Source organism: Entelurus aequoreus, linkage group LG05, assembly GCF_033978785.1.
Source record: "Entelurus aequoreus isolate RoL-2023_Sb linkage group LG05, RoL_Eaeq_v1.1, whole genome shotgun sequence".
NCBI classification, from domain to species: Eukaryota; Metazoa; Chordata; class Actinopteri; order Syngnathiformes; family Syngnathidae; genus Entelurus; species Entelurus aequoreus.
This window is the reverse complement of record NC_084735.1, coordinates 17,851,004-17,875,429: the sequence shown is the minus strand read 5'-3', so window position 1 is coordinate 17,875,429 and position 24,426 is coordinate 17,851,004. Positions and strand designations below refer to the sequence as shown.

The 24,426-nt window shown below is 39.9% G+C and overlaps 1 protein-coding gene across 3 annotated transcripts in view; it reads left to right on the top strand.

Annotated features, from left to right (window-relative positions):
* The first annotated feature begins 410 nt into the window (after positions 1-410).
* Positions 411-24,426, top strand: part of LOC133649634 (paired box protein Pax-6-like) — a 41,943-nt gene continuing 17,927 nt past the window's right edge. Inside the window, exons 1-6 of one of the 3 annotated variants that reach the window (XM_062046259.1) lie at positions 411-581; positions 5,062-5,672; positions 9,734-9,908; positions 14,712-14,818; positions 14,932-15,074; positions 15,151-15,287. In XM_062046259.1, the coding sequence (XP_061902243.1) occupies positions 545-581; positions 5,062-5,672; positions 9,734-9,908; positions 14,712-14,818; positions 14,932-15,074; positions 15,151-15,287 (1,210 nt within the window). In that variant the 5' untranslated portion in view covers positions 411-544. Of the gene's footprint in view, positions 599-930; positions 1,071-5,061; positions 5,673-9,733; positions 9,909-14,711; positions 14,819-14,931; positions 15,075-15,150; positions 15,288-24,426 lie in introns of those variants that run through there. The other 2 variants (XM_062046260.1, XM_062046261.1) reach the window with 2 other exon arrangements.

Below are 24,426 nucleotides of genomic sequence, written 5' to 3'. Positions count from 1 at the left end.
CTTAATAAAAATCAAATCAAAAATCAGTGCCTCCTCATCCAACAGGTCGCCCTCTGCTGGCCAGGACTGTAACTACTACAAACTGACGCCTCATTAGGAAAGCAATGTGACGTGAAACGTGCCTTATTGGCTCGTTAGAGTGTTTTGCGCAACAATGAACCGCCACGTTGCAGTCAAAGCGACATTTATCATTCCATCTTTGGCCTAGTTTAACATTCATGTGTAATTCCGCTTACACGAGACATTAAATAGCTGCGTAATGTACCCGCGAGAATAATGGGAGCGTTTAAATGACATCATTCATGTGATTAAATACAGCTTCCGTTTTTTCAGTGGGGAAAACCAGGCAATGACCTTATTTGGCAGCGGGACGATTATTTACTGCGTTCTGATTGGCTGCCCGGGGTCCGAGGCGCCAGGCCAAACTAATCAATCAATCAATCAATCAATATCAGCTCATCGTTTGACGAGCAAAGCTTTGCTTGTCGCCCCAGCGCGCCTTAATTGCTTGTTTGCCGGAATTTATTGGTTTACTGACGACCCGATGGACGGAGAAGGCGAGTTAGGCCAGCCCGACTTCGGTAAGCCTCCTTTTCCGGTAATTGTTGTTGACTTATTATCGTCGTCCTCCCATTGGCTAGCCAACTTTCTGCGTGCCTGTGTGACTTTAATACACTTTTTAAGTAAGACTTTTGCAAAGTTTATAATCCGTTCCCTGTCTCCAACCCCAAATGAGACCTTTTTAAGAAGCCCAGAACTCTCATTAACACCAATGACCCGCGTTGGGCGCAGGGGACATGTTGGCTAGCGTTAGCCGCAGCTAGCTAGCCTGGCTCTGCTAATTAATTAGCACACCTGGGACACTAATTAATGAAGTCACCTTGCCGCAATTAGTGGACTTTTGTCCTCGCGTGTGGTTATTTAGCTGCTTTGTTGTGTGCTTAATGGTAATACTTGGTGATAAAACTTAATGTAATCATTTGAAGAGACGTTTAGATGACCCCAAAAGGGACAAGCGGTAGAAAATGGATGAACATTTTGTTGTGGGAGGCAAAAAAAATGTCGGACTGGTAAGGGGGGACATTTCATTTTTATATGTATTATCCTTTTTTTTTCTTTTTTTTTTTTTTGGAGGGGGGTGTAGAATTTTTTTAGAAAAAGTTTATTTTGCCATTTTTTAAAAATAAAATATATTATAATATAGGACGCACCGGTATATTAGCTGCACCCACTAAATTTTAGAAGAACATTTTTTTCCCCCATATATTAGCCACACCATGGATATATACGTTGTGAAATGAGTTATTTACACAGAAATGTTTGGTAAAATGTTTATAAAACATTTTTTTAATGTCATTTTTTTTGGAGGAAGGTGTAGAACGTGTTTCTTTTGCAATTAAAAAAAAAAAAAGTATTAAAGTGTGCTAAAAACTACAAAGCAAAACAAATATGTCAATAAATTAGTGCTATTTTTCATTTCCGATTAATCACAGTAAATTACTTGTTTACGTAATTTAAATTAAGCTCAATATTTTAACCCAAATGCAAACTTACCATCAGATTGTCGTACACAAACTTTTTTTCCCCCATTGTTTTACTTGAAAGTACAAAAGTTCTTTATATTTGATATGGTAATACTTAGTGATAAAACTTAATATAATCATTTTAAGAGAAGTTTTAGACGACATTTTGTTGTGGGAGGCAAAAAAAAATGTCGGACCGGTAAGGGGGTGGGGGGGTTATTTTATTTTTATATTTATTATACTTTTATTATTATTATTATTATTATTTATTTATTTATTTTTGGAGGGGGGTGTAGATTTTTTTTTAGAAAAAGCTTATTTTGCCATTTTAAAAAAAATAAAATATATTATAATATAGGACGCACCGGTATATTAGCTGCACCCACTAAATTTTAGAAGAAAATGTTTTTTTCTTCCATATATTAGCCACACCGCAGATGTATACGTTGTGAAATGAGTTATTTACACAGAAATGTTTAGTAAAATGTTTATTATACATTTTTTTAATGTCATTTTTTTTTGGAGGAAGGTGTAGAAAAAGTATTTATTTTGCAATTTTTTGAATAAATTATTTTATTAGTGTGCTAAAAACTAGAAAGCAAAACAAATATGTCAATAAATTAGTGCTATTATTTAAATCCCATTAATCACAGTAAATTAGTTGTTTACGTAATTTAAATAAAGCTCAATATTTTGACCCAAATGCAAACTTACCATCAGATTGTTATACACAAACTTTTTTTCCATTGTTTTACTTGAAAGTACATAAGTTATAATACTTAGTGGAAAAACTTATTATAATCATTTTAAGAGAAGTTTTGGATGACATTTTGTTGTGGGAGACACAAAAAAATTTGCAAAAAAACTGTCGAAATGGTAAGGGGGGCAGGGGATTATATTATTTTTATTTTTATTATACATTGAACATTTTTTGGAAGGGGCTGTAGAATTTAAAAAAAAAAAAAAAAAAAAAAAAAAAAATGATTGTCATACACAAAAATTTGTTTCCATTGTTTTACTTTAAATACTCTTTATATTTGATATGGTAATACTTAGTGATAAAACTTAATATAATCATTTTAAGATAAGTTTTAGATGACATTTTGTTGTGGGAGGCAAAAGAAAATGTGCAAAAAAAACTGTTGGACCGGTAAGAGGGGGCAGTTTTATTTTTATATTTATTATACATTTTTTTATGTAATTTTTTTGGAGGGGGATGTAGAAAAAAAGGTTTTATTTTAATTTTTTTTTAAATAAAATAAAATATTATATTAAAGTGTGCTAAAAACTACAAAGCAAAACAAATATGTCAATAAATTAGTGCTATTATTCAAATCCGATTAATCACAGTAAATTACTTGTTTGTGTAATTTAAATTAAGCTCAATATTTTGACCCAAATGCAAACTTATTAGAATTATTATTTTTATATTTATTATCCCTTTTTTTCTATTTTTTTTTCCTTTTTTTTGGAGGGGGGTGTAGAATTTTTTTAGAAAATGTTTATTTTTGCCATTTAAAAAAAATATATATATTATAATACCGGTATATTAGCTGCACCCACTAAATTTTAGAAGGTAAAAATAATAATTTTCCATATATTAGCCGAACCGGACTATAAGCCACAGATAGTCGGTTATGAGATGAGTTATTTACACAGAAATGTTTGGTAAAATGTTTATTATACATTTTTATGTCATTTTTTTTGGAGGAAGGTGTAGAAAAAAAGTGTTTCTTTTGCAATTTTTTAAATAAAATAAATATTTTATTAAAGTGTGCTAAAAACTACTAAGCAAAACAAATATGTCAATAAATTAGTGCTATTATTGAAATCCGATGAATCACAGTAAATTACTTGTTTGCGTAATTTAAATTAAGCTCAATATTTTGACCCAAATGCAAACTTACCATCAGATTGTCATACACAAACTTTTTTCCATTGTTTTACTTGAAAGTACGTAAGTTCTTTATATTTGATATGGTAATACTTAGTGATAAAACTTAATATAATCATTTTAGGAGAAGTTTTAGATGACATTTTAGACACAAGAAAATGTGCAAAAAAACTGTCGGACAGGTAAGAGGGGACATTTTATTTTCATATTTATTATAAAAAATTTTAAATGTAATTTTTTTTTGGAGGGGGGTGTAGAAAAAAAGTTTCTTTTGTAATTTTTTAAATACAATATTTTATTAAAGTGTGCTAAAAACTACAAAGCAAAACAAATATGTCAATAAATTAGTGCTATTACTAAAATCCCATTATTCACAGTAAATTACTTGCTTGCATAATTTAAATTAAGCTCAATATTTTGACCCAAATGCAAACTTACCACCAGATTGTCACACAAACTTTTTTTCCATTGTTTTACTTGAAAGTACGTAAGTTCTTTATATTTTATATAGTGATAAAACTTAATATAAACATTTTAAGAGAAGTTTTAGATGACATTTTTGTTTTGGGAGACACAAAAAAATTTGCAAAAAAACTGTCGAACCGGTAAGAGGGGGAAGGGGGTTATATTATTTTTATTTTTATTATACATTTAAAATATTTTGGAGGGGGCTGTAGAAAAAAGAAAAAGAAAAAAAAGAAGAGCACTGCAGCACCTGCAGTGAGCGAACTCGTCCAAAAGATGGCGCCATAGCGCAAACCATAAAACCTTTTCAGTGTATTTGCTTGTTGTTGTTTTTTTTTTAAATCTATGAATGAGCTGCACCGTTTTATAAGTCGCAGTGTTCAAAGCGTAGGAACAGAGTAGGAGCTTATAGTCCGGAATTTACTGGACATTTTTCCCTGAGGTTATAGTTCTCCTTTTTTGTTAAGAATTGTACATTTGTGTGGTAGCAAGGTATGGTTTGCTATCTGTGTTGGCCCTGCGATGAGGTGGCGACTTGTCCAGGGTGTACTCCGCCTTCCGCCCGAATGCAGCTGCAGCGACTCCGAAAGGGACAAGCGGTAGAAAATGGATGCATGGATAATTGTAGCTGTTTCTAATCCAATTAGTCAATCGATTAACCGCCAGTCAACATCTAAATGTCCTCCAGTAAGCACACAATTTCCTCTATTTTAGTCATGTCATTTACAAAATAGCCAGGCTATAGAGCGAGCAGCTACACGACAGCTAAGCACACAATAGCACACAAACTAGACACACGCCGTCATTGATTTGTCAACATAAACAAGTATCAAACAATTATAGTTGCATATTATTTACACATACAAAGTCTCCAAGGCATATTAGAAAGTATCCAGTAGCAAACGTGTCCGCATCATTCCACCTGAGCTTAATTTAATTAATCATTGTGGCTATTCAGTGTCACCAAAAACAATTGCCACTCCACTTTAACTTAAAGACAGCATAAGTCCATATCAGATGGTTGATACTAAGTAGGTTAGTGTTTTTTTCATGCCTACCATTGTTGTTTAGCATCAGGTGTGCAAGCTAACCTCTACTTCTGTGATTTTTTACAAGTCGGATTGCAATTTGGAGAAGAATTTTCCCACATGTTTTTTTTTTTGTTTTGTTTTTTTACAGGCTGTCCAAGCCTCCTCTGTGAGGAGCTGGAAACCCAGGACAGTCGGGAGAGGAGCAGTGGAGAAGGAGAAGAAGATGTGACGGCGCAAGGAGAGGAGAAAGACCAGGGGAGAGGACCGCAAGAAGACCAGGAGAGGGTGAGGCCCGAAGGCAGCGAGGCGGAGGATGCCAAGATGGCCGACAAAAGCTCCCCAGTGCGCAGTAAGCCAGAGGGCCGGGAAAAGAGGAGCCCTGAGGACAACAGCGAGGAGCAGCAGCAGAAGAGGAGTGGAAGAACAAGAGGGAAGAGGCCAAGTGAGCGAATGAAGAAGAGGAGGGTCCACAAGGACGAGGGCAAGAAACCAGAAGCGGCGCCGATGAGTCCGGAGGAGAGCTCGGGTCTGACGGCGCCGCCTGTGGGACTGATGAGCACGTGTGACCTCAGCGAGCACCTCTACCTGGGCTGTGGTGCCTCGGGCGTGTACTGCCACCCGGTCCAAGTCCCCTTGCTGTACTCTTCCCAGAACTCGGTCCCCATACAACCTGCGCCGTCCCCCCAGCACGGGACCAAGAGGCCCCCCAGTCCCTTTTTGACGCACACCGTGTCTCAGCAGGGTCTGGATCCACTGGAGGTGACCATCTTGTCTGTCCTCATCGCATGATGTCATGTCACCACTAGGCAGAGCAGCAACACTCATGTGCAAGATGGGGGGGTCCAAAGTCTGGCCCGGGGGCCATTTGTGGCCCGCAGTTCATTTTTTAACGGCCCGCAGCACATTCTAAAAATACTATTACAAAAAACAAAGTGGAATAAAAGAGCAAACAGGTGAAATGTAACGAGAAAAAGTTGCAATCTGGACTCTAATAACACAAATCTGCCATGCTGGCGTCTTTTTCTTTAAAACTACCATTGCTAAAAAATAATAATGAATCAAAATCAATGTTGTTATGAATTGACATATTCAAGGCTCCATTTACTTCACAGTAAATATTCCGCCTTGAAATATTTTTTAAGGAAAGTATTTTGTCAGTTTTATTTAGCAAAAAAGTCATAAAACAAACAAGTTAAAAAAATAAAATAAACACTTACTGACAGAGATATCTGAAGTTGATGTAGAGACATATAAAGGCAAAATACAACAAATATTTGACTTATTTTTAAAACTTTTTTGAGTGGGGCCCTTTTGGACCCCTAAGAATTTTAGTGTATTTTTTTGGAGGGGGGCGGGGGGGAGTTAAACTCATTGTTCAAACAGTTATGAATCAAAATCAATGTTATGAATTATTGACATATTCAAGGCTCCATTTACTTCACATTAAATATTCAACATTGAAATATTTTTAGGTAAATATTTTGTGAGTTTTCTTCAGCAAACAAAAGGCATAAAACAAGTTTAAAAAAATAAAATGAAATAAACACTTACTGACAGATATCTGAAGTTGATCTCGAGACATATAAAGGAAAATTATTTAAATTTTTTTTTGAGTGGGGCCCTTTTGGACCCCTAAGTATTTTAGTGTCTTTTTTTTGAAGGGGGGTTTAAACTGTCATTGTTCAAAAAATATAATGAATCAAAATCAATGTTATGAATTATTGACCTATTTAAAGTTCCAATTACTTCACATCAAATATGGAGTAATCGACAGATCTGAAGTTGATCTCGAGATTTAAGTGTTAAAAAGAATAATGTATAATAATGTATAATGTGTTTAAAACTTATGAATGGGACCGTTTTCAGATCTCTGTGTTTTTTATTTGGTTTTTTTTAAACGGCCTTCACTAAAAAAATAAATAATAATAATTAATCAAAATCAATGTTATGAATTATTGACATATTCAAGGCTCCATTTACTTCACATTAGATATTCAACTTTGAAATATTTTTAGGGAAAATATTTTGTGAGTTTTCTTTAGCAAAAAAAAGGCATAAAACAAGTTAAAACAAATTTAAACACTGACAGAGATATCTGGGGCCGTACTTATCAAGCTTCTTAGAATTACTCCTAAGAAGTCTGCTAACAGTTGACTTAAGAGTAAATAAATTCTTCGCTGAAAGCTGCACTTAAAAGTTAGTTATCAAGCGTCTTACTCACACTTTCAGCGAAGTGTAGGACTGAATCTTAAGTGCTCAGAGCTGAATTACGACATTGCTATGTGCCGTAAACGGAATTTTAGGTGACGTCATTTCTGTGTCCATAGAAATGACCAATCACGGAAGGGAATCCAATCCGTTGTTTAAGAATAAAGAAATATCTTGGAAATATTTAAGTGGACAATGGGAGTGTATATTTTGACAATAAACTACAAAATAATACAAAACAAACTAGTCCCCGCCGGCACTCACGCTACCGCTCCCTCTCTTCTATCGCCCACACACTCACTGACGTCACTCACCTCACGGCCACACACATACGCTACTGTCATAACATTTTCTTTCCAATTCATTAATTAGGCAACTAATTTGAAACTGGTGTGGGTGGCTCTATATATACTAGCCCACTGCAGACACATGCAGAAATCAACAAGGAATCGAAAAGTGTTAAATCTGTGACAAAAATAATATCCGCTCTGTCTAAACGATACCGTTTGATCAGCTGCTCGTCATCAAAAAAAACCAAAACATTGTTCCGTTCCCTGAACGTTCGCGCACGTCTCTCTCGCCTCAGTGCCATCCCCTGCTGGCAACTCCTAACCACTTAAGACACCTCTGAAGGTCTCTTAAATATCGTGGAGAGTAGGAGTGATTCTTAGACTTAAGAACGTTGATAAAAAGCTTTTATTCTTAAGTTTGAGAGTAGGACTAAATTTCGCAAATTCTCAGGACTTAAGTGTAAAATGGCACTCTAAGAAGCTTGATAAGTACGGCCCCTGAAGTTGATCTAGAAAAAATAAAAAAATATTTGACTTATTTTAAAAACTTTTTTGAGTGGGGCCCTTTAGGACCCCCAAGAATGTTAGTGTCTTTTTTTGGAGGGGGGGGGTTTAAACGGTCATTGTTCAAAAAATTATAATACTCAAAATCAATGTTATGAATTATTGACCTATCTAAGGCTCCAATTACCTCACATCAAATATTCCACTTTGAAATATGTTTTGGGGACAATGTTGCATTTTTGTGTATTTTTGCTATATTAAAGACAATCTTTTAAAATTCTAGTAAAAAAATTCTAATCAACAGATCTGAAGTTGATCTAGAGATTTAAGTGTTAAAAATAATAATATATACAGGTATATGTTTAACACTTATGAGTGGGACACTTTTCAGATCCCCAGGATTTAAAAAATGTTTTTTACAAACTGCCAATGCTAAAATAAAATAAAAAAATTAGCCAAGTGAGCTAGCATGCTAACAGTATTATGCAAACAGCTCACTAACTGTTAGCATTAGTGAAATACCAAAATATATGACACCGGGGTGTACATATCTAGGTGAGGTATATCTGTTAAAAAATTGCATGCTAATGTTACCATGCTAAAAATGTAGCATGTGTCAAGTACCAAAACATTTTACTCTGCTACGTTTACCTGAACAATTTGTGAAAAAAGTTGTCATGATAACGTTAGCCCACATTAAGTACCAAAATCAATAAAGTACTATCTATCTATCAAAATATGACCCTGGTGTATACCTATGAAAATAGCTAAAAAAGCTAGCCTACTAATGTTAGCATGCTAACAGGTAGCATTCGTCAAGCAACAAAATATTCAATGCTGAGGTGTGTACCGGCAAAAGTTGAAGAAAAAAAAAAGACCATGCTAAAAGAATAGCTACATTGCACTTTGAACACTATAATGAATCCAAATCAATGTTATGAATTGTTTACCTATTTAAGGCTCCAATTACTTTGCATCAAATATTCCACTTGAAATATTTTTTGGGGGAAAATAATAATTTTTTTGTGTTTGCCATATGAAAACACTAAAAAAATCTTGGGCAAAAAACGAACAAAATAAATCAATGACAAAAACATAAAATTGATGGCTAGTTGATTATAGAGACTTAAGTGGAGAAAGTAAAAAAACTAACTATAAAACTTATTTTTAATATTTTTATAACTTGGGGCCCTTATAGATCACCCCCAAAAAATGTTTAACTGTCCCTGCAAAAAATAAAGTGAATTAAAATCAATGTTATGATTTGATTAGTTTTTATTTAGAAATAATTTTATTTTGTGTTTTTGCCATAAAAACAGGGTTGTCTGTATATCAATTTAATGTAAGAGTTGAAAAATAATGGAAAAAAATAAATAAGTTAAAGTACCAATGACTGTCACACGCACACTAGGTGTGGCAAAATTATCCTCTGCATTTGACCCATCACCCTTGATCACCCCCTGGGAGGTGAGGGGAGCAGTGAGCAGCAGCGGTGGCCGCGCCCGGGAATAATTTTTTGGTGATTCAACCCCCAATTCCAACCCTTGATGCTGATATGACTTATTGTGACATTTTTTATGACTGAAACCCTTCCAAGTCCTCTGCACCAAATTTGAGGCGAGCCCTGAAGGTTGAAAAAAAAAAAAAATCGATATACTGTATTGGTTTTGAAAAATATCAAACTGGCCCCCCGCATGCTTTAATTTTTTCAGTGTGTGGCCCCTTAGTGTGAAAAGTTTGGACCCCCCTGCTTTAATGATTATGATCATAGATTGTCCCCGTGACGCAATAATCAATATTTGTATGTGATGACCTCAGATGGAGATCACCCAGGTCTACTCCACCCGCCGCTCCATACGTTACAGCGCCCGAGGACGAGGACACGCCATCGGCCGCGCCCTCAGCTTCCCCCTGCTGCCCGCCATAGACGGCGTGGACGGCCGCCTTTTGCCGCCGGCGGCCAAGAAGAAGACGCGGACACTCTACAACACCAGTGAGTCATGTTTTTTCTCATATGACTTTTTCTTTATTTTACTTCACATTAAACCTCTAAAGGCTTAGTGGCCACATGCGTGGACAGCACCTTTTAGCTCTTATTTCCAAAATTGTGTACACTACTGAATTGGGGTCTTATGGTGGACACTTATACACAGAAGAGTATAACATACAATGGAATTTGGAAAAAAAAAGTGTAAAAATAAGAATTAGCATGTCACTTAGGGCTGGGCGGTATATCGATATACTCTATACATCACGGGTTTGTCTCTGTGCGATATAGAAAATGACTCTATCGTGATATTCGAGTATACGTTCTCACGCAGTTGCTTTTAGCTGCGGGCATTACACTACAGGGGCCGTATTTATCAAGCGTCTTAGAGTGCCATTTTACACTTAAGTCTTGAGAATTTGCGAAATTTAGTCCTACTCTCAAACTTAAGAATAAAAGCTATTTATCAACTTTCTTAGGTCTAAGAATCACTCCTACTCTCCACGATATTTAAGAGACCTTCAGAGGTGTCTTAAGTGGTTAGGAGTTGCCAGCAGGGGACGGCACTGAGGCGGGAGAGACGTGCACGAACGTTCAGGGTGCGGAAGGATGTCCTGGCTTTGTTTGATGACGAGCAGCTGATCAAACGGTATCGTTTAGACAGAGCGGGTATTACTTTTGTCACAGATTTAATAATTTTCGATTCCTTGTTGATTTCTGCATGTGGCTGCAGTGGGCTAGTATATATCGAGCCACCCACACCAGTTTCAAATTAGTTGCCTAATTAATGAATTGGAAAGAAAATGTTATGAGAGTAGCGTATGTATGTGTGTGTGGCCCTTTAATAGGTGACAGCATGTGAGGTGAGTGACGTCAGTGAGTGTGTGGGCGAGAGAAGAGAGGGAGCGGTAGCGTGAGTGCGGGCGGGGACTAGTTTGTTTTGTGTTATTTTGTAGTTTATTGTCAAAATATACACTCCCATTGTCCACTTAAATATTTCTAAGATATTTCTTTATTCTTAGACAAGGGATTCCCTTCTGTGATTTGTCATTTCTATGGACACAGAAATGACGTCACCTAAAATTCCGTTTACGGCACATAGTAATGTAGTAATTCAGCTCTGAGTGTGACACTTAAGATTCAGTCCTACACTTCGATGAAAGTGTGAGTAAGACGCTTGATAACTAACTTTTAAGTGCAGCTTTCAGCGAATAATTTATTTACTCTTAAGTCAACTCTTAGCAGACTTCTTAGGAGTAATTCTAAGAAGCTTGATAAATACGGCCCCAGGTGTTTCTCACTCTTACTTGTCTCTCCTTCTCACAGAGACATAAAACAAGCGCACCTTTTTACATACGTCACATACGTATACGCCCTCGCGGAGCAGAGAGATAGCGGCATGGGTAACGTTAGCTGTGGTGCGAGTGGTAATACGAGAGAAAGTGCGAATCTAGTAACAAATGAAGGAAGAATTAATTTCAGTGTTTCCCACACATTCATTTATTTGTGGCGGCCCGCCACGAAAGAATTACATCCGCCACAAATAGATTTTTTATTTTTTTATTTTTTTGTCCTGTCCAGCTTCTCAGGCAAATCATATAGTTGATGTAGATGCCCATATCAGCTGTTCAGATTTACTTTACAAAAGAGAAGTGTAGGATACTTCTCTTGTTGCTTTATTTGTATTTGACCACTACTGTTTTCTGTTTATTTGTTACTGACTGTGGCAGGACACCTCTGCCTCTGTTTCACTTTATGTTGCTGGTAAATAATATGGTTGTAGTAGTAGGCTAAAGTTAATATATTTAGTATGCACTAATTAAAGGGGCAGAGCTTTAAGAGGCATTTTGGCTTTTATATTTTATAAGATATATTTTTTGTAAGAACCACAATTAATAAATATATTCCAGTGAATAACTTATTGTTCAAATCTGTATATAAATATGTACATAAAGTGTTGTAATTATATTGTAAAATGGATGGATGGATGGACGTGTAAAACAAAACTGTTATTATTAATTAGTAAGTATACATTTTTTGAGCCTTTTTAGAGAAAATCATATCATTGTAGTAAATAATGCAAATTACTCGATGATGTCATGGTGACCACGCCCATAGCCACGCCCATAGCCATGCCCCCATCGCCACAGGTATCTTGGCAGTTTATGGGAAACACTGAATTCCCAAGAAAAACAGCAGGGGGTGCATCGTCTGGCGGTGGTTTGGCTTCAAGCGGGAAGATGTTGAACAGACAACTGTAATATGTCAAGTATGCGGCAAAAGCGTTGCTACAAAAAGTAGCGGCACTGCTAATATGTAGCATCATTTGAAAAGTCACCAGCTAGAGAATGAAGTGTGCTTGAAACTCCGCATGTCAACATCTCAGCCCACAAAATGCCCAAGCAACCATTTCCACATCAACACCGTATGAAAAAACTAGTCAACAACAGAAGGAGATAACGTCCGCAGGAACCTACCACATAGCGAAGGACATACACTATTTGATTTCCTATTATGCAGCTCATTTTTATTTGACACTTATTGAAATATCTTGTGTGACATCATGCACAAAAGTGCACTTTATTTGTTTTAAACTATTGTAGTGGCGTTCTGTATAAAAAGTGCACTTTAATTTAGTGTTGTTTTGATATGTCATCTTAGTGACATCATGCACAAAAGTGCACTAATAGCTTGTTGTAAAATGTCTCTGACAATCTTGCACTTTGTTTTGAAATGACATGAATGTTTGTGCCACTGCTTAATAACTCTTTAATAAATACACTTTTGCTAAATTGACTTAGTTGTGATTTCCCTCTCTGCATGAAAGTTTAAAAGTAGCATATATTAATGCAGTATGAAGAATGTTTTAATGTAGACACATAGAATCATCATACTGCTGTGATTATATGCATCAAGTGTGCATTCAAGGCTAAGGCAAAATATGGAGATATATATCGTGTATCGTGACATGGCCTAAAAATATCGAGATATTAATAAAAGGCCGTATCGCCCAGCCCTAGCCAGACCTGTGTGTTTATTTCCGTACCTGACGGTTTCGGCTCCAACTGTGGCCTTCCTCAGAGGTTGTCACGTGATGACGTGTCCGGTCAGCTGATTTAAAAAGTTTTGGGCGCTGTCTCCCTGCTTGTAGTAGCAGTCCAACCTCTTCAGGACTGTGTCCCAGCTGTTGGAAAGTTGGTACTCCCCCTTCGTGCCGTTCGGAAGCGTGCCGCCCAGACTGTGAACCGAAGACCGTGCCAAAAACTGTTTAAATCAGCTGACCAGACACGTCACAGGAACCTCTGAGGAAGGCCACAGTTGTAGCCGAAACCGTCAGGTACGGAAATAAACACTATAAGAATAAAACATGTCATAATTCATTGAAGACCTGATGAACCTAATTGGACTACTGTAGACGTTCACCAAGCAGCACCTGCAGTGAGCAAACTTGTCCAAAAGATGGCACCATAACACAAACTATAACGCTGTTTGTTTACATGCTTTTTTATTTCTCTTTGCTATTTGGGCTTATTGGACCCTAATTAGAATAAAAACTAAGAATCAGCTTTTGATATGATGTACTTAGTCCTTAAGTACGCAAAAATGTACTTCATGTTTAGTGACATGCTAATTCTTATTTTTACCCTTTTTTTTTCCAAATTCCATTGTATGTTATACTCTTCTGACACCACCAGATGGCAGTATAAGTGTCCACATAAGTGGCCACTTATGTACACAATTTTGGAAATAAGAGCTAAAAGGTGCTGTCCACGCATGTGGCCACTAAGCCTTTAGAGGTTTTAATTAGATATGTCCGATAATGGCTTTTTTGACGATATCCAAAATTCCGATATTGTCCAACTCTTAATTACCGATTCCGATATAAACCGATACCGATATATACAGTCGTGGAATTAACACATTATTATGCCTAATTTTGTTGTGATGCCCCGCTGGATGCATTAAACAATGTAACAATGTTTTCCAAAATAAATCAACTCAAGTTATGGGGAAAAAAATGCCAACATGGCACTGCCATATTTATTATTGAAGTCACAAAGTGCATTATTTTTTTTAACATGCCTCAAAACAGCAGCTTGGAATTTGGGACATGAGAGAGCATGAGGAGGTTGGGTTGGGGGGTAGCGGGGGGGGGGTGTATATTGTAGCGTCCCGGAAGAGTTAGTGCTGCAAGGGGTTCTGGGTATTTGTTCTGTTGTGTTTATGTTGTGTTACGGTGCGGATGTTCTCCCGAAATGTGTTTGTCATTCTTGTTTGGTGTGGCTTCACAGTGTGGCGCATATTTGTAACAGTGTTAAAGTTGTTTATACGGCCACCCTCAGTGTGATCTGTATGGCTGTTGACCAAGTATGCTTTGCATTCACTTTTGTGCGTGAAAAGCCCTAGGTATTATGTGATTGGGCCGGCACGCAAAGGCAGTGCCTTTAAGGTTTATTGGCGCTCTGTACTTCTCCCTACGTCCGTGCACCACTCCGTACAGCAGCGTTTTAAAAAGTCATACATTTTACTTTTTGAAACCGATACCGATAATTTCCGATATTACATTTTAAAGCATTTGTCGGGCTGCCGATATTATCGGACATCTCTAGTTTCAATGAAAAATTATTTGCATTATGGCCGTCGGAAAAGAAAAATCCATAAATTAGCTGCACCGTTTTATAAGCCGCAGGGTGCAAAGCGTAGGAAAAAGGCAGCGGCTTTTGGTCCGGTAATTCCCTGAGCATGGAGACATGATGGTTGAAGGAAGTGAATTTTGAAGCAAGCTTGTAAGTTGTCCGTGGTGTGCAGATCAGCTGAAGCACCTGGAGGCCCTGTTCCAGGAGGACCATTATCCTGACGGGGAGAAGAGGAAAGTCATCGCCGCCTCAGTCGGCGTCACGCCTCAGAGGATTATGGTCAGGCCGCCGCTCCTCATTTCACTTTCCCTCGCACGCAATCCCCCCCCGAAGGAAGAGCGTTCAAAGTCGACACGCTCTCGGGTGGTCATGTGCTGCCATGTGTGTCGCAGGTGTGGTTTCAGAACCGCCGGGCCAAGTGGAAGAAGGTGGAGCGCTCGGTGACGGGCAAGGTGGAGCAGAGGCAGAGCGGGGACGGCGGGAGCCCCGCCCACCCCCGCATGCCCACTTTGCTGCCGAACGTGGCGGCCAACAGGTGAGCCTGATGACACGTGTATTCCTCTTGAAGAGCACAGAATCACCTGCGTTTCATCCTGACACCTGCTTTCTAGCATGGCAGCGCCCGCCTTCTCAGGTCACTTTGGTGCCAAGATGCCGCCGCCGGAGCCTGCGGCGCAACCCTTCTGCACCCCGTCTACACACACCCTGCCCTCCTACGGCACCCTGCAGGCCACCATCAACAGTCCAGGTTGAGTTGTGCACCTGTTCACTCCTTCACATGACTCATATGATGGCACATCTGCTCCAGCTAGTTCAGGGGTCTGCAACCCGTGGCTCTAGAGCAGGCCTGGGCAATTATTTTGACTCGGGGGGGGGGGGGGGCCAAATTTAGAGAAAAAATGTATCTGGGGGCCGGTGTATCTGATTTTTTTAGAACACTAATATAAAACCTCACAATAATGTCTGATTGAATGCTAAAAACGTTATGACAGACCGCCTTAAAAAACGGAATGGAATTTAAAAAGGTTTAACTGAATGAGACACCCAGAATGTACATGAAAATAAAGAATGTGGGTTTTAGCAAAACACTGAATATTGACAACATATGAACGTCACACCCCCTCTCCATCCACATATTTTAGAATCAAGCGAAACACAACAAAAATGCAACAAACAGCCAAATATGAACGCGAAAAAAACCGAAAAAAAACCACCTACAATCTGATATATCACTAAGCTTTAGAACTTTGTTGTAAAAATCTCCTTCCGCGTCTGTCCCTGACACCCACATTTCAGGCGGACCACTCTGGAAACACTCTGTGGAAACGCTCCCCACCCACACTGCTTGGTGCCTCGTCTGAGCTGCTGTGACTTAGATTACCATAGTAACTAATTAGATTACCATAGTTGCTAGTATATCATTCAAAAGTGCAGATTCCAACCATTGAAATACTTTGTATAGTTCAAGACTTACGGTAGTTTAAAAACATCACTGCACATCATAATGGCTGTCAAGTGTTTTGCTTTTTTCGTTGTGCTTATCCCACACTTGAAAGGATGTACCAACGCTGAATGTGGCTTCTGGATTTCATTTAAAAGACCAGACCGTTGTTATTTTTTTTCTTTTATGTTCCTTTAGTTTGCAACGGTTTCTCCAAACGAAGAAACAGCTTCTTTTTTCTTTTTAGTCTTTAGTTAATGAACAGGTAGGTAGTATTTCCTGCTTGGCATTGCTGCCTGTCGCACCTCCTCCAGTGCCCACGGGTCAGCTGCAGGGTCATCAGCCAGGAACCACCATTCACCAACGTTTCACTCCTTTAATCCTGGAACGTCTCCTGGTGGCGGAGCAGTGACAGGGACGTCTCCCTGTCACCCCCTGCAGCTGATAGCTGTTACCCCCTGCGGCTGTTATCGGAGTTAGTTGTTCTTTCCCCAGCTCCTGTCCTTCCTCCTCAGCCAGAGCCAAAAGCTGCCTTTCTCGGCCTCCTCTGCCAGATCTTTTATGGCCTTTCTCAGCTTTCTTCCAGTCACTCCTACGTCCCTCAAAAGGCGTGTGGTTGACAGCCCCACGTAGCCTCGGCAGCCAACTTCTACTGGGTAGATGGTTGTCTTCCAGCCAGCCTCCCGGCACTCAGCAGCCAGCTCCGAGTACTTGGCCTTCTTGCGCTCAAAGGCGGCCTCGATCCCCTCCTCCGATGGTACGGTCAGCTCAATAAGGTGCACCACTCTTGCCTTGCTGGACCACACTACAATATCCGGGCGGAGAGATGTAGTGGTGATCTCCGTGGGGAACCGGAGCTGCCTATTGAGGTCAACCCTCATGTCCCACTCCTGGTCTGGGGAAAAGGGCCTTGCTGCTGTCTCTCTTGGCCTGATGTATCTTTGACCCCCCCCTTCCGTGACAAAGCTGGTATGGTTCTCTGCTGGTGGTGATTCTTTGCTGCCCTGTCGACACCCCTCCAGCACCTCCGCTAGTTTCCTCAGGACCTGGTCGTGGCGCCATCTATAGCGCCCCTGAGAGAGTGCGGTCTTGCAGCCCGACAAGATGTGCTGGAGGCTTGCGTTGGGAGCATTGCAGAGTGAGCAGCATTCCTCGTTCCCGAACCATTGGTGAAGGTTACGAGGACAGGGAAGCGTGTCGTAGGTTGAACGAATAAGGAAGCTGATCCTTGCCTGTGGAATCTTCCACAGGTCGGACCAGCTGATGTTCCGGTTGACCACTCCCTCCCAGGTTGTCCACCTTCCTTGTCGGCCCTGCGACACGGCCTTGATCTTATAGCGCTCTTCCTCCATCCTCGTCACCTCCGCCACCACCATCTCCTTCCTCTCCTTGCGGTTGGCCTTAGACCAGAACCGAGGCGCTTCTCCCCATCCTAGCCCTGCTCTTCCTGCCTGGACTCTGCCCATGAGCTCTTGGTGATGCAGCCTACTGACAGCTCGGTCAACCTCAGTTTGGGCTTTCCACTTTCGGCCAGTGGGAACCTTGGCATTGGCGTTCCTTACTGACTGGTCAGTGGACTCTCTTAGTTCGAGGACCAGCCTGGACTTCTCCTGCATATAGCCCAGACTGATAGACTGCAGTGGCAGCTGCAGTGCGTTCTTCCCAAAGAGGCCCGTTTCTGAAAGGCACCGTGGTAGTCCCAGCCACTTTCTGATGAATGAGTTGGCTTTTCCATCCATCTTACTCACGGCAGATGAGGGGATCTCGCTCATTTTCAGAGGCCACATCACCCTCCTGTAGAGTATGAACTGGTAGCACCAGACCTTGTACTTTCCAGGGAGTTGGCTCTGGTCGATCCTTGCCAGGCCGTCCGTGAGTTGTTTCATGACAGTCCTCCCCATCTGTTTATCGGACAGCTCTGCAGTGTACTGCCTCCCCAGGCTTTTGATGGGTTGCTCAGACAGGAGGGGGATTTTCTCTCCCCCGACGACAAAGATGGTGTTGTCGTTTCTGACTCCCCTTCTGAGTGACAGGCTACGGGATTTGGAGGGTTTGATCTTCATTCTGGCCCATGATGTCAACTCATCCACCCTTTTCAGCAGTCGAGATGTACATGCTGCTGTCTGAAGGAGGCTGGTGACATCGTCCATATAGCTCCTCAATGGGGGTAACCTCTGACCAGATGGTGTTTTGATTCCTCCAACCATTTGCCTTGCTCCGATGAGGATTATCTCAAAGGCTGCCACGAACAAGATTGGAGAAATGGCACACCCCATTGCAATTCCCACTTCTAGATGCTGCCACCCGGTGGTGAAGTCCTGGAGGGCAAAGCACATCTGCAGATCGCTGAAGTAAAGCGCTACCAGGTTCTTGATGCAGGGTGGCATGTGGAAGAACTCCAAGGCGTAGTTGATCAGCTGGTGTGGGACCGATCCGTACGCGTTGGCGAGATCGAGCCAGATGACATGCAGGTCGGTCTTCTCCCGCTTGGCCTTCTGGATCTGGTCCCAGATCATCGTAGAGTGCTCTACGCATCCTGGGAAACCTGGAACTCCTGCTTTCTGGCAGTTGGTGTCGATGTAGCAATTCTCTAGCAGGTAGGTGGTCATCCTTCTGGCCAGCACTGAGAAGAAGATTTTTCCTTCTACGTTCAGCAGGGCGATGTTTCTGAATTGGCCGATATTTTTGGAGTTTTCTTCCTTCGGGATGAATACCGCTACAGCCCTTTGCCACTCCGCTGGAATGAGTTGCTTTTTCCAGGCAGTTCTCATTAGATACCAGAGCAGTTCAAGTACCTTGGGGCAGTTCTTATAGAGCTGGTAGGGAACTCCATTGGGGCCTGGTGCTGATGAGGACCTTGCCTTCTTCACGGTTTGCCTAACTTCGCTGAGCTTGGGGGGCATGATGTTAAATTCAGCTGTCGGTGGCGCAGGCCGGGGCACGTACCCTGGTGTTCCTAATGGGACGTTTCTTAGCGGATCACTGTACTGCCTTTTGACGTGCTGTTCCATTTGCTCCCTGGTGGTTTCGAGCTTCCCGGACTTTTTCTCCTCCAGCAGTTGTCTGGCGTGCTTGAAGGGATCCTTGAAGAAGCTGGCTCGCTCTTTCTGCTTCCGTTTGCTACGCTTGCGGATGCGTTCAGCTCTGCGGAGCCTGGATAGCCTTTGCCTGACCTCCTCCCACAGGACTTTCAGACCTTCTCTCTCTGGCTGGGTTGCCTTCCTCCAGTTCTTGCGGAGTTGTCGGCGTCTTCGCACAAGCTCGGCGATCTCCTTTTCCCTCCTCCCCATTTCCCTTGGGGCAGTCCTCTGCTTGGAGATAATTTCACCAAACCTGTCTTTGCAGGTCTGGTATATGATGTCCCCAAACAGGTTAAGCTTAGCTTCGGCACCTCCATGCAACCTTTCCTCCAGGATCTTGGTCAGGTCTGTATCCAAAGTACGCCATGCCTCTGCTTCATTTGCCTTTGGCCATTTGAGCTTGTTCCTTCTTGCTGGTTTCTTGGTCTCTGCTTGTGGCTCTGTTCTGTGTGAGATGGTAGAGATTGGGTCTTGGTGCTCACGTGGGGGCTCAGCCTCCACCGAGGGGCTTTCTTCCTCTGTGCCATCTGTGCTTTCAGCAACATTGGGTCCGTTAGCACTGTGGTTTTCTACCTGGCTTCTGGTCCCTCTTGTCTCACCCGCTGCCGCGGTGCAAGGTTGCTGTTGGCCTCTCTGACCACACTTTGCTTTCCCCTGGTGGATTCGCAGTCCCCTGTACGTGGTCACCTTTTCCCATCCGCAAGCACACTTTCGGAGGATCTTCTCCTCAGTCTTTAGCAGTCTTTTTAGCAGTCTTTTTAGCAGTCTTTTTAGCAGTCTTTTTAGCAGTCTTTTTAGCAGTCTTGAGCAGTCTTTAGCAGTCTTGAGCAGTCTTTAGTAGTCTTTTTAGCAGTCTTTAGCACTCTTTAGTAGTCTTTTTAGTAGTCTTTAGCAGTATTTTTAGCAGTCTTTTTAGCAGTCTTTAGCAGTCTTTTTAGCAGTCTTTTTAGCAGTCTTTTTAGCGGTCTTTTTAGCGGTCTTTAGTAGTCTTTTTAGCAGTCTTTAGCCGTCTTTATAGTAGTCTCTTTAGTAGTCTCTTTAGTAGTCTTTAGCAGTCTTTTTAGCAGTCTTTTAACAGTCTTTTTAGTGGTCTTTAGTAGTCTTTTTAGCAGTCTTTAGTAGTCTCTTTAGCAGTCTTTTTAGCAGTCTTTAGTAGTCTTTTTAGTAGTCTTTAGTAGTCTTTTTAGCAGTCTTTAGTAGTCCTTAGTAGTCTCTTTAGCAGTCTTTAGTAGTCTTTTTAGCAGTCTTTAGTAGTCTTTTTAGCAGTCTTTAGTAGTCTTTTTAGCAGTCTTTAGTAGTTTTTTTTTAGCAGTCTTTAGTAGTCTCTTTAGCAGTCTTTAGTAGTAGTGTTTTTAGCAGTCTTTAGTAGTAGTGTTTTTAGCAGTCTTTAGTAGTCTCTTTAGCAGTCTTTAGTAGTCTCTTTAGCAGTCTTTAGTAGTCTCTTTAGCAGTCTTTAGCAGTCTTTAGTAGTCTTTTTAGCAGTCTTTAGTAGTCTTTTTAGCAGTCTTTAGTAGTCTTCAGCAGTCTTTAGCAGTCTTTTTAGCGGTCTTTAGCGGTCTTTAGTAGTCTTTTTAGCAGTCTTTATAGTAGTCTTTTTAGTAGTCTTTGTAGTCTTTTTAGCAGTCTTTTTAGCAGTCTTTAGCAGTCTTTAGTAGTCTTTTTAGCAGTCTTTAGCAGTCTTTTTCGTAGTCTTTTTAGCAGTCTTTTAGCAGTCTTTTTAGCAGTCTTTAGCACTCTTTAGTAGTCTTTAGCAGTCTTTTTAGCAGTCTTTAGCACTCTTTAGTAGTCTTTTTAGCAGTCTTTAGCAGTCTTTTTCGTAGTCTTTTTAGCAGTCTTTTTAGCAGTCTTTTTAGCGGTCTTTTTAGCGGTCTTTAGTAGTCTTTTTAGCAGTCTTTAGCCGTCTTTATAGTAGTCTCTTTAGTAGTCTCTTTAGTAGTCTCTTTAGTAGTCTTTAGCAGTCTTTTTAGCAGTCTTTTAACAGTCTTTTTAGTGGTCTTTAGTAGTCTTTTTAGCAGTCTTTAGTAGTCTCTTTATCAGTCTTTAGTAGTCTCTTTATCAGTCTTTAGCAGTCTTTTTAGCAGTCTTTAGTAGTCTCTTTAGCAGTCTTCAGTAGTCTTTTTAGCAGTCTTTAGTAGTCTTTTTAGCAGTCTTTAGTAGTCTTTTTAGCAGTCTTTAGTAGTCTTTTTAGCAGTCTTTAGTAGTCTCTTTAGCAGTCTTTAGTAGTCTCTTTAGCAGTCTTTAGTAGTCTCTTTAGCAGTCTTTAGTAGTCTCTTTAGCAGTCTTTAGTAGTCTCTTTAGCAGTCTTTAGTAGTCTCTTTAGCAGTCTTTAGTAGTCTCTTTAGCAGTCTTTAGTAGTCTTTTTAGCAGTCTTTAGTTGTAGTGTTTTTAGCAGTCTTTAGTTGTAGTGTTTTTAGCAGTCTTTAGTAGTCTTTTTAGCGGTCTTTAGTAGTCTTTTTAGCAGTCTTTAGTAGTCTCTTTAGCAGTCTTTAGTAGTCTCTTTAGCAGTCTTTAGTAGTCTCTTTAGCAGTCTTTAGTAGTCTCTTTAGCAGTCTTTAGTAGTCTCTTTAGCAGTCTTTAGTAGTCTCTTTAGCAGTCTTTAGTAGTCTCTTTAGCAGTCTTTAGTAGTCTTTTTAGCAGTCTTTAGTTGTAGTGTTTTTAGCAGTCTTTAGTTGTAGTGTTTTTAGCAGTCTTTAGTAGTCTTTTTAGCAGTCTTTAGTAGTCTTTTTAGCAGTCTTTAGTAGTCTTTTTAGCAGTCTTTAGTAGTCTTTTTAGCAGTCTTTAGTAGTCTTTTTAGCAGTCTTTAGTAGTCTTATTAGCAGTCTTTAGCAGTCTTTTTAGCGGTCTTTAGCGGTCTTTAGCAGTCTTTATAGTAGTCTTTTTAGCAGTCTTTAGTAGTCTTTTTAGCAGTCTTTAGTAGTTTTTTTTTAGCAGTCTTTAGTAGTCTCTTTAGCAGTCTTTAGTAGTAGTGTTTTTAGCAGTCTTTAGTAGTAGTGTTTTTAGCAGTCTTTAGTAGTAGTGTTTTTAGCAGTCTTTAGTAGTCTCTTTAGCAGTCTTTAGCAGTCTTTAGTAGTCTTTTTAGCAGTCTTTAGTAGTCTTTTTAGCAGTCTTTAGTAGTCTTCAGCAGTCTTTAGCAGTCTTTTTAGCGGTCTTTAGCGGTCTTTAGTAGTCTTTTTAGCAGTCTTTGTAGTCTTTTTAGCAGTCTTTTTAGCAGTCTTTAGCAGTCTTTTTAGCAGTCTTTAGCAGTCTTTTTCGTAGTCTTTTTAGCAGTCTTTTAGCAGTCTTTTTAGCAGTCTTTAGCACTCTTTAGTAGTCTTTAGCAGTCTTTTTAGCAGTCTTTAGCACTCTTTAGTAGTCTTTTTAGCAGTCTTTAGCAGTCTTTTTCGTAGTCTTTTTAGCAGTCTTTTTAGCAGTCTTTTTAGCAGTCTTTTTAGCGGTCTTTTTAGCGGTCTTTAGTAGTCTTTTTAGCAGTCTTTAGCCGTCTTTATAGTAGTCTCTTTAGTAGTCTCTTTAGTAGTCTTTAGCAGTCTTTTTAGCAGTCTTTTAACAGTCTTTTTAGTGGTCTTTAGTAGTCTTTTTAGCAGTCTTTAGTAGTCTTTTTAGCAGTCTTTAGTAGTCTCTTTATCAGTCTTTAGCAGTCTTTTTAGCAGTCTTTAGTAGTCTCTTTAGCAGTCTTCAGTAGTCTTTTTAGCAGTCTTTAGTAGTCTTTTTAGCAGTCTTTAGTAGTCTTTTTAGCAGTCTTTAGTAGTCTTTTTAGCAGTCTTTAGTAGTCTCTTTAGCAGTCTTTAGTAGTCTCTTTAGCAGTCTTTAGTAGTCTCTTTAGCAGTCTTTAGTAGTCTCTTTAGCAGTCTTTAGTAGTCTCTTTAGCAGTCTTTAGTAGTCTTTTTAGCAGTCTTTAGTTGTAGTGTTTTTAGCAGTCTTTAGTTGTAGTGTTTTTAGCAGTCTTTAGTAGTCTTTTTAGCAGTCTTTAGTAGTCTTTTTAGCAGTCTTTAGTAGTCTTTTTAGCAGTCTTTAGCAGTCTTTTTAGCGGTCTTTAGCGGTCTTTAGCAGTCTTTATAGTAGTCTTTTTAGTAGTCTTTGTAGTCTTTTTAGCAGTCTTTTTAGCAGTCTTTAGTAGTCTTTTTAGCAGTCTTTAGTAGTCTTTTTAGGAGTCTTTTTAGCAGTCTTTAGCAGTCTTTAGTAGTCTTTTTAGCAGTCTTTAGTAGTCTTTTTAGCAGTCTTTAGGTGAAAAACCTTGAAGGACAAAACACCAAGATTAACATGCTGTAAAAAATCAATCAATTATTAATCCCATAATTTACAATTATTAATTAGGCTATCAAACTCTTAACCATTAAACAAGTGCAAGAAAATGGAGTAATCTTCCGTTTAAGTTAAAATAGATTTTAAATGAATTGTCTCAACGTAAATGCACCAAGGTACATATAAAATACATTTAACCCCAGAAACACAATAGATAAATGCAGCAGAAAACCCAATATGCAAATACATAAATACCTAACCAATTAACCACCTATTTTAGATACATATTTAAAATCCATATCCAATATAAATGTATTATTAATTTTCTACCGGTAGAAAAATGCCCCGTTTCCTATGCCCTCACTAGCAGCCAATGATCCAGCACAGTTAAATCCAACACTTTAAATTGAGCGACTTCACCCTTCCACCTTAAAGATCTAAAAAAATGATTTGGGAATGTCCGGCGGGCCAGATTGAAAAGCTTAACGGGCCGTGTGTGGCCCCCGGGCCTTCATTTGCCCAGGTCTGCTCTAGAGCCACATTCGGCTTTTCTTGCTCCCTTATTTTATTGTTTTTAACCCCGGAGTGAAAAAAGTTAGCATTTTTAAAAAGGGTTCTATAATTTCTGACTGTCTGTGAGGCAGTGAATGCACATAGGCTGAGTCCTGAGGCACAAGGATAGCAAGGAAAAGAGACTGGAAGCCTGTTTGGTCAGTTCAGCTTTTCAAGTGTGCAACCCTCTTGGGAAAAGGAAAAAAAGAGCTTAGTTTTATATGGACAGGTTAAAGTACCAATGATTGTGGTGAAATTAACCTCTGCATTTGACCCATCCCCTTGTTCACCCCCTGGGAGGTGAGGGGAGCAGTGAGCAGGGAATCATTTTTGGTGATTTAACCCCCAATTCCAACCCTTGATGCTGAGTGCCAAGCAGGGAGGTAATGGATCCCATTTTTATAGTCTTTGGTATGACTCGGCCGGGGTTTGAACTCACGACCTACCGATCTCAGGGCGGACACTCTAACCACAAGGCTAATGAGCAGGTTGCTTTTCCTATAAAATTTATAATAAAACCAATGAAAATTTTTAAACGTGTATAAGCTGTTTTGCGGCTCTATACTATTTTTCCT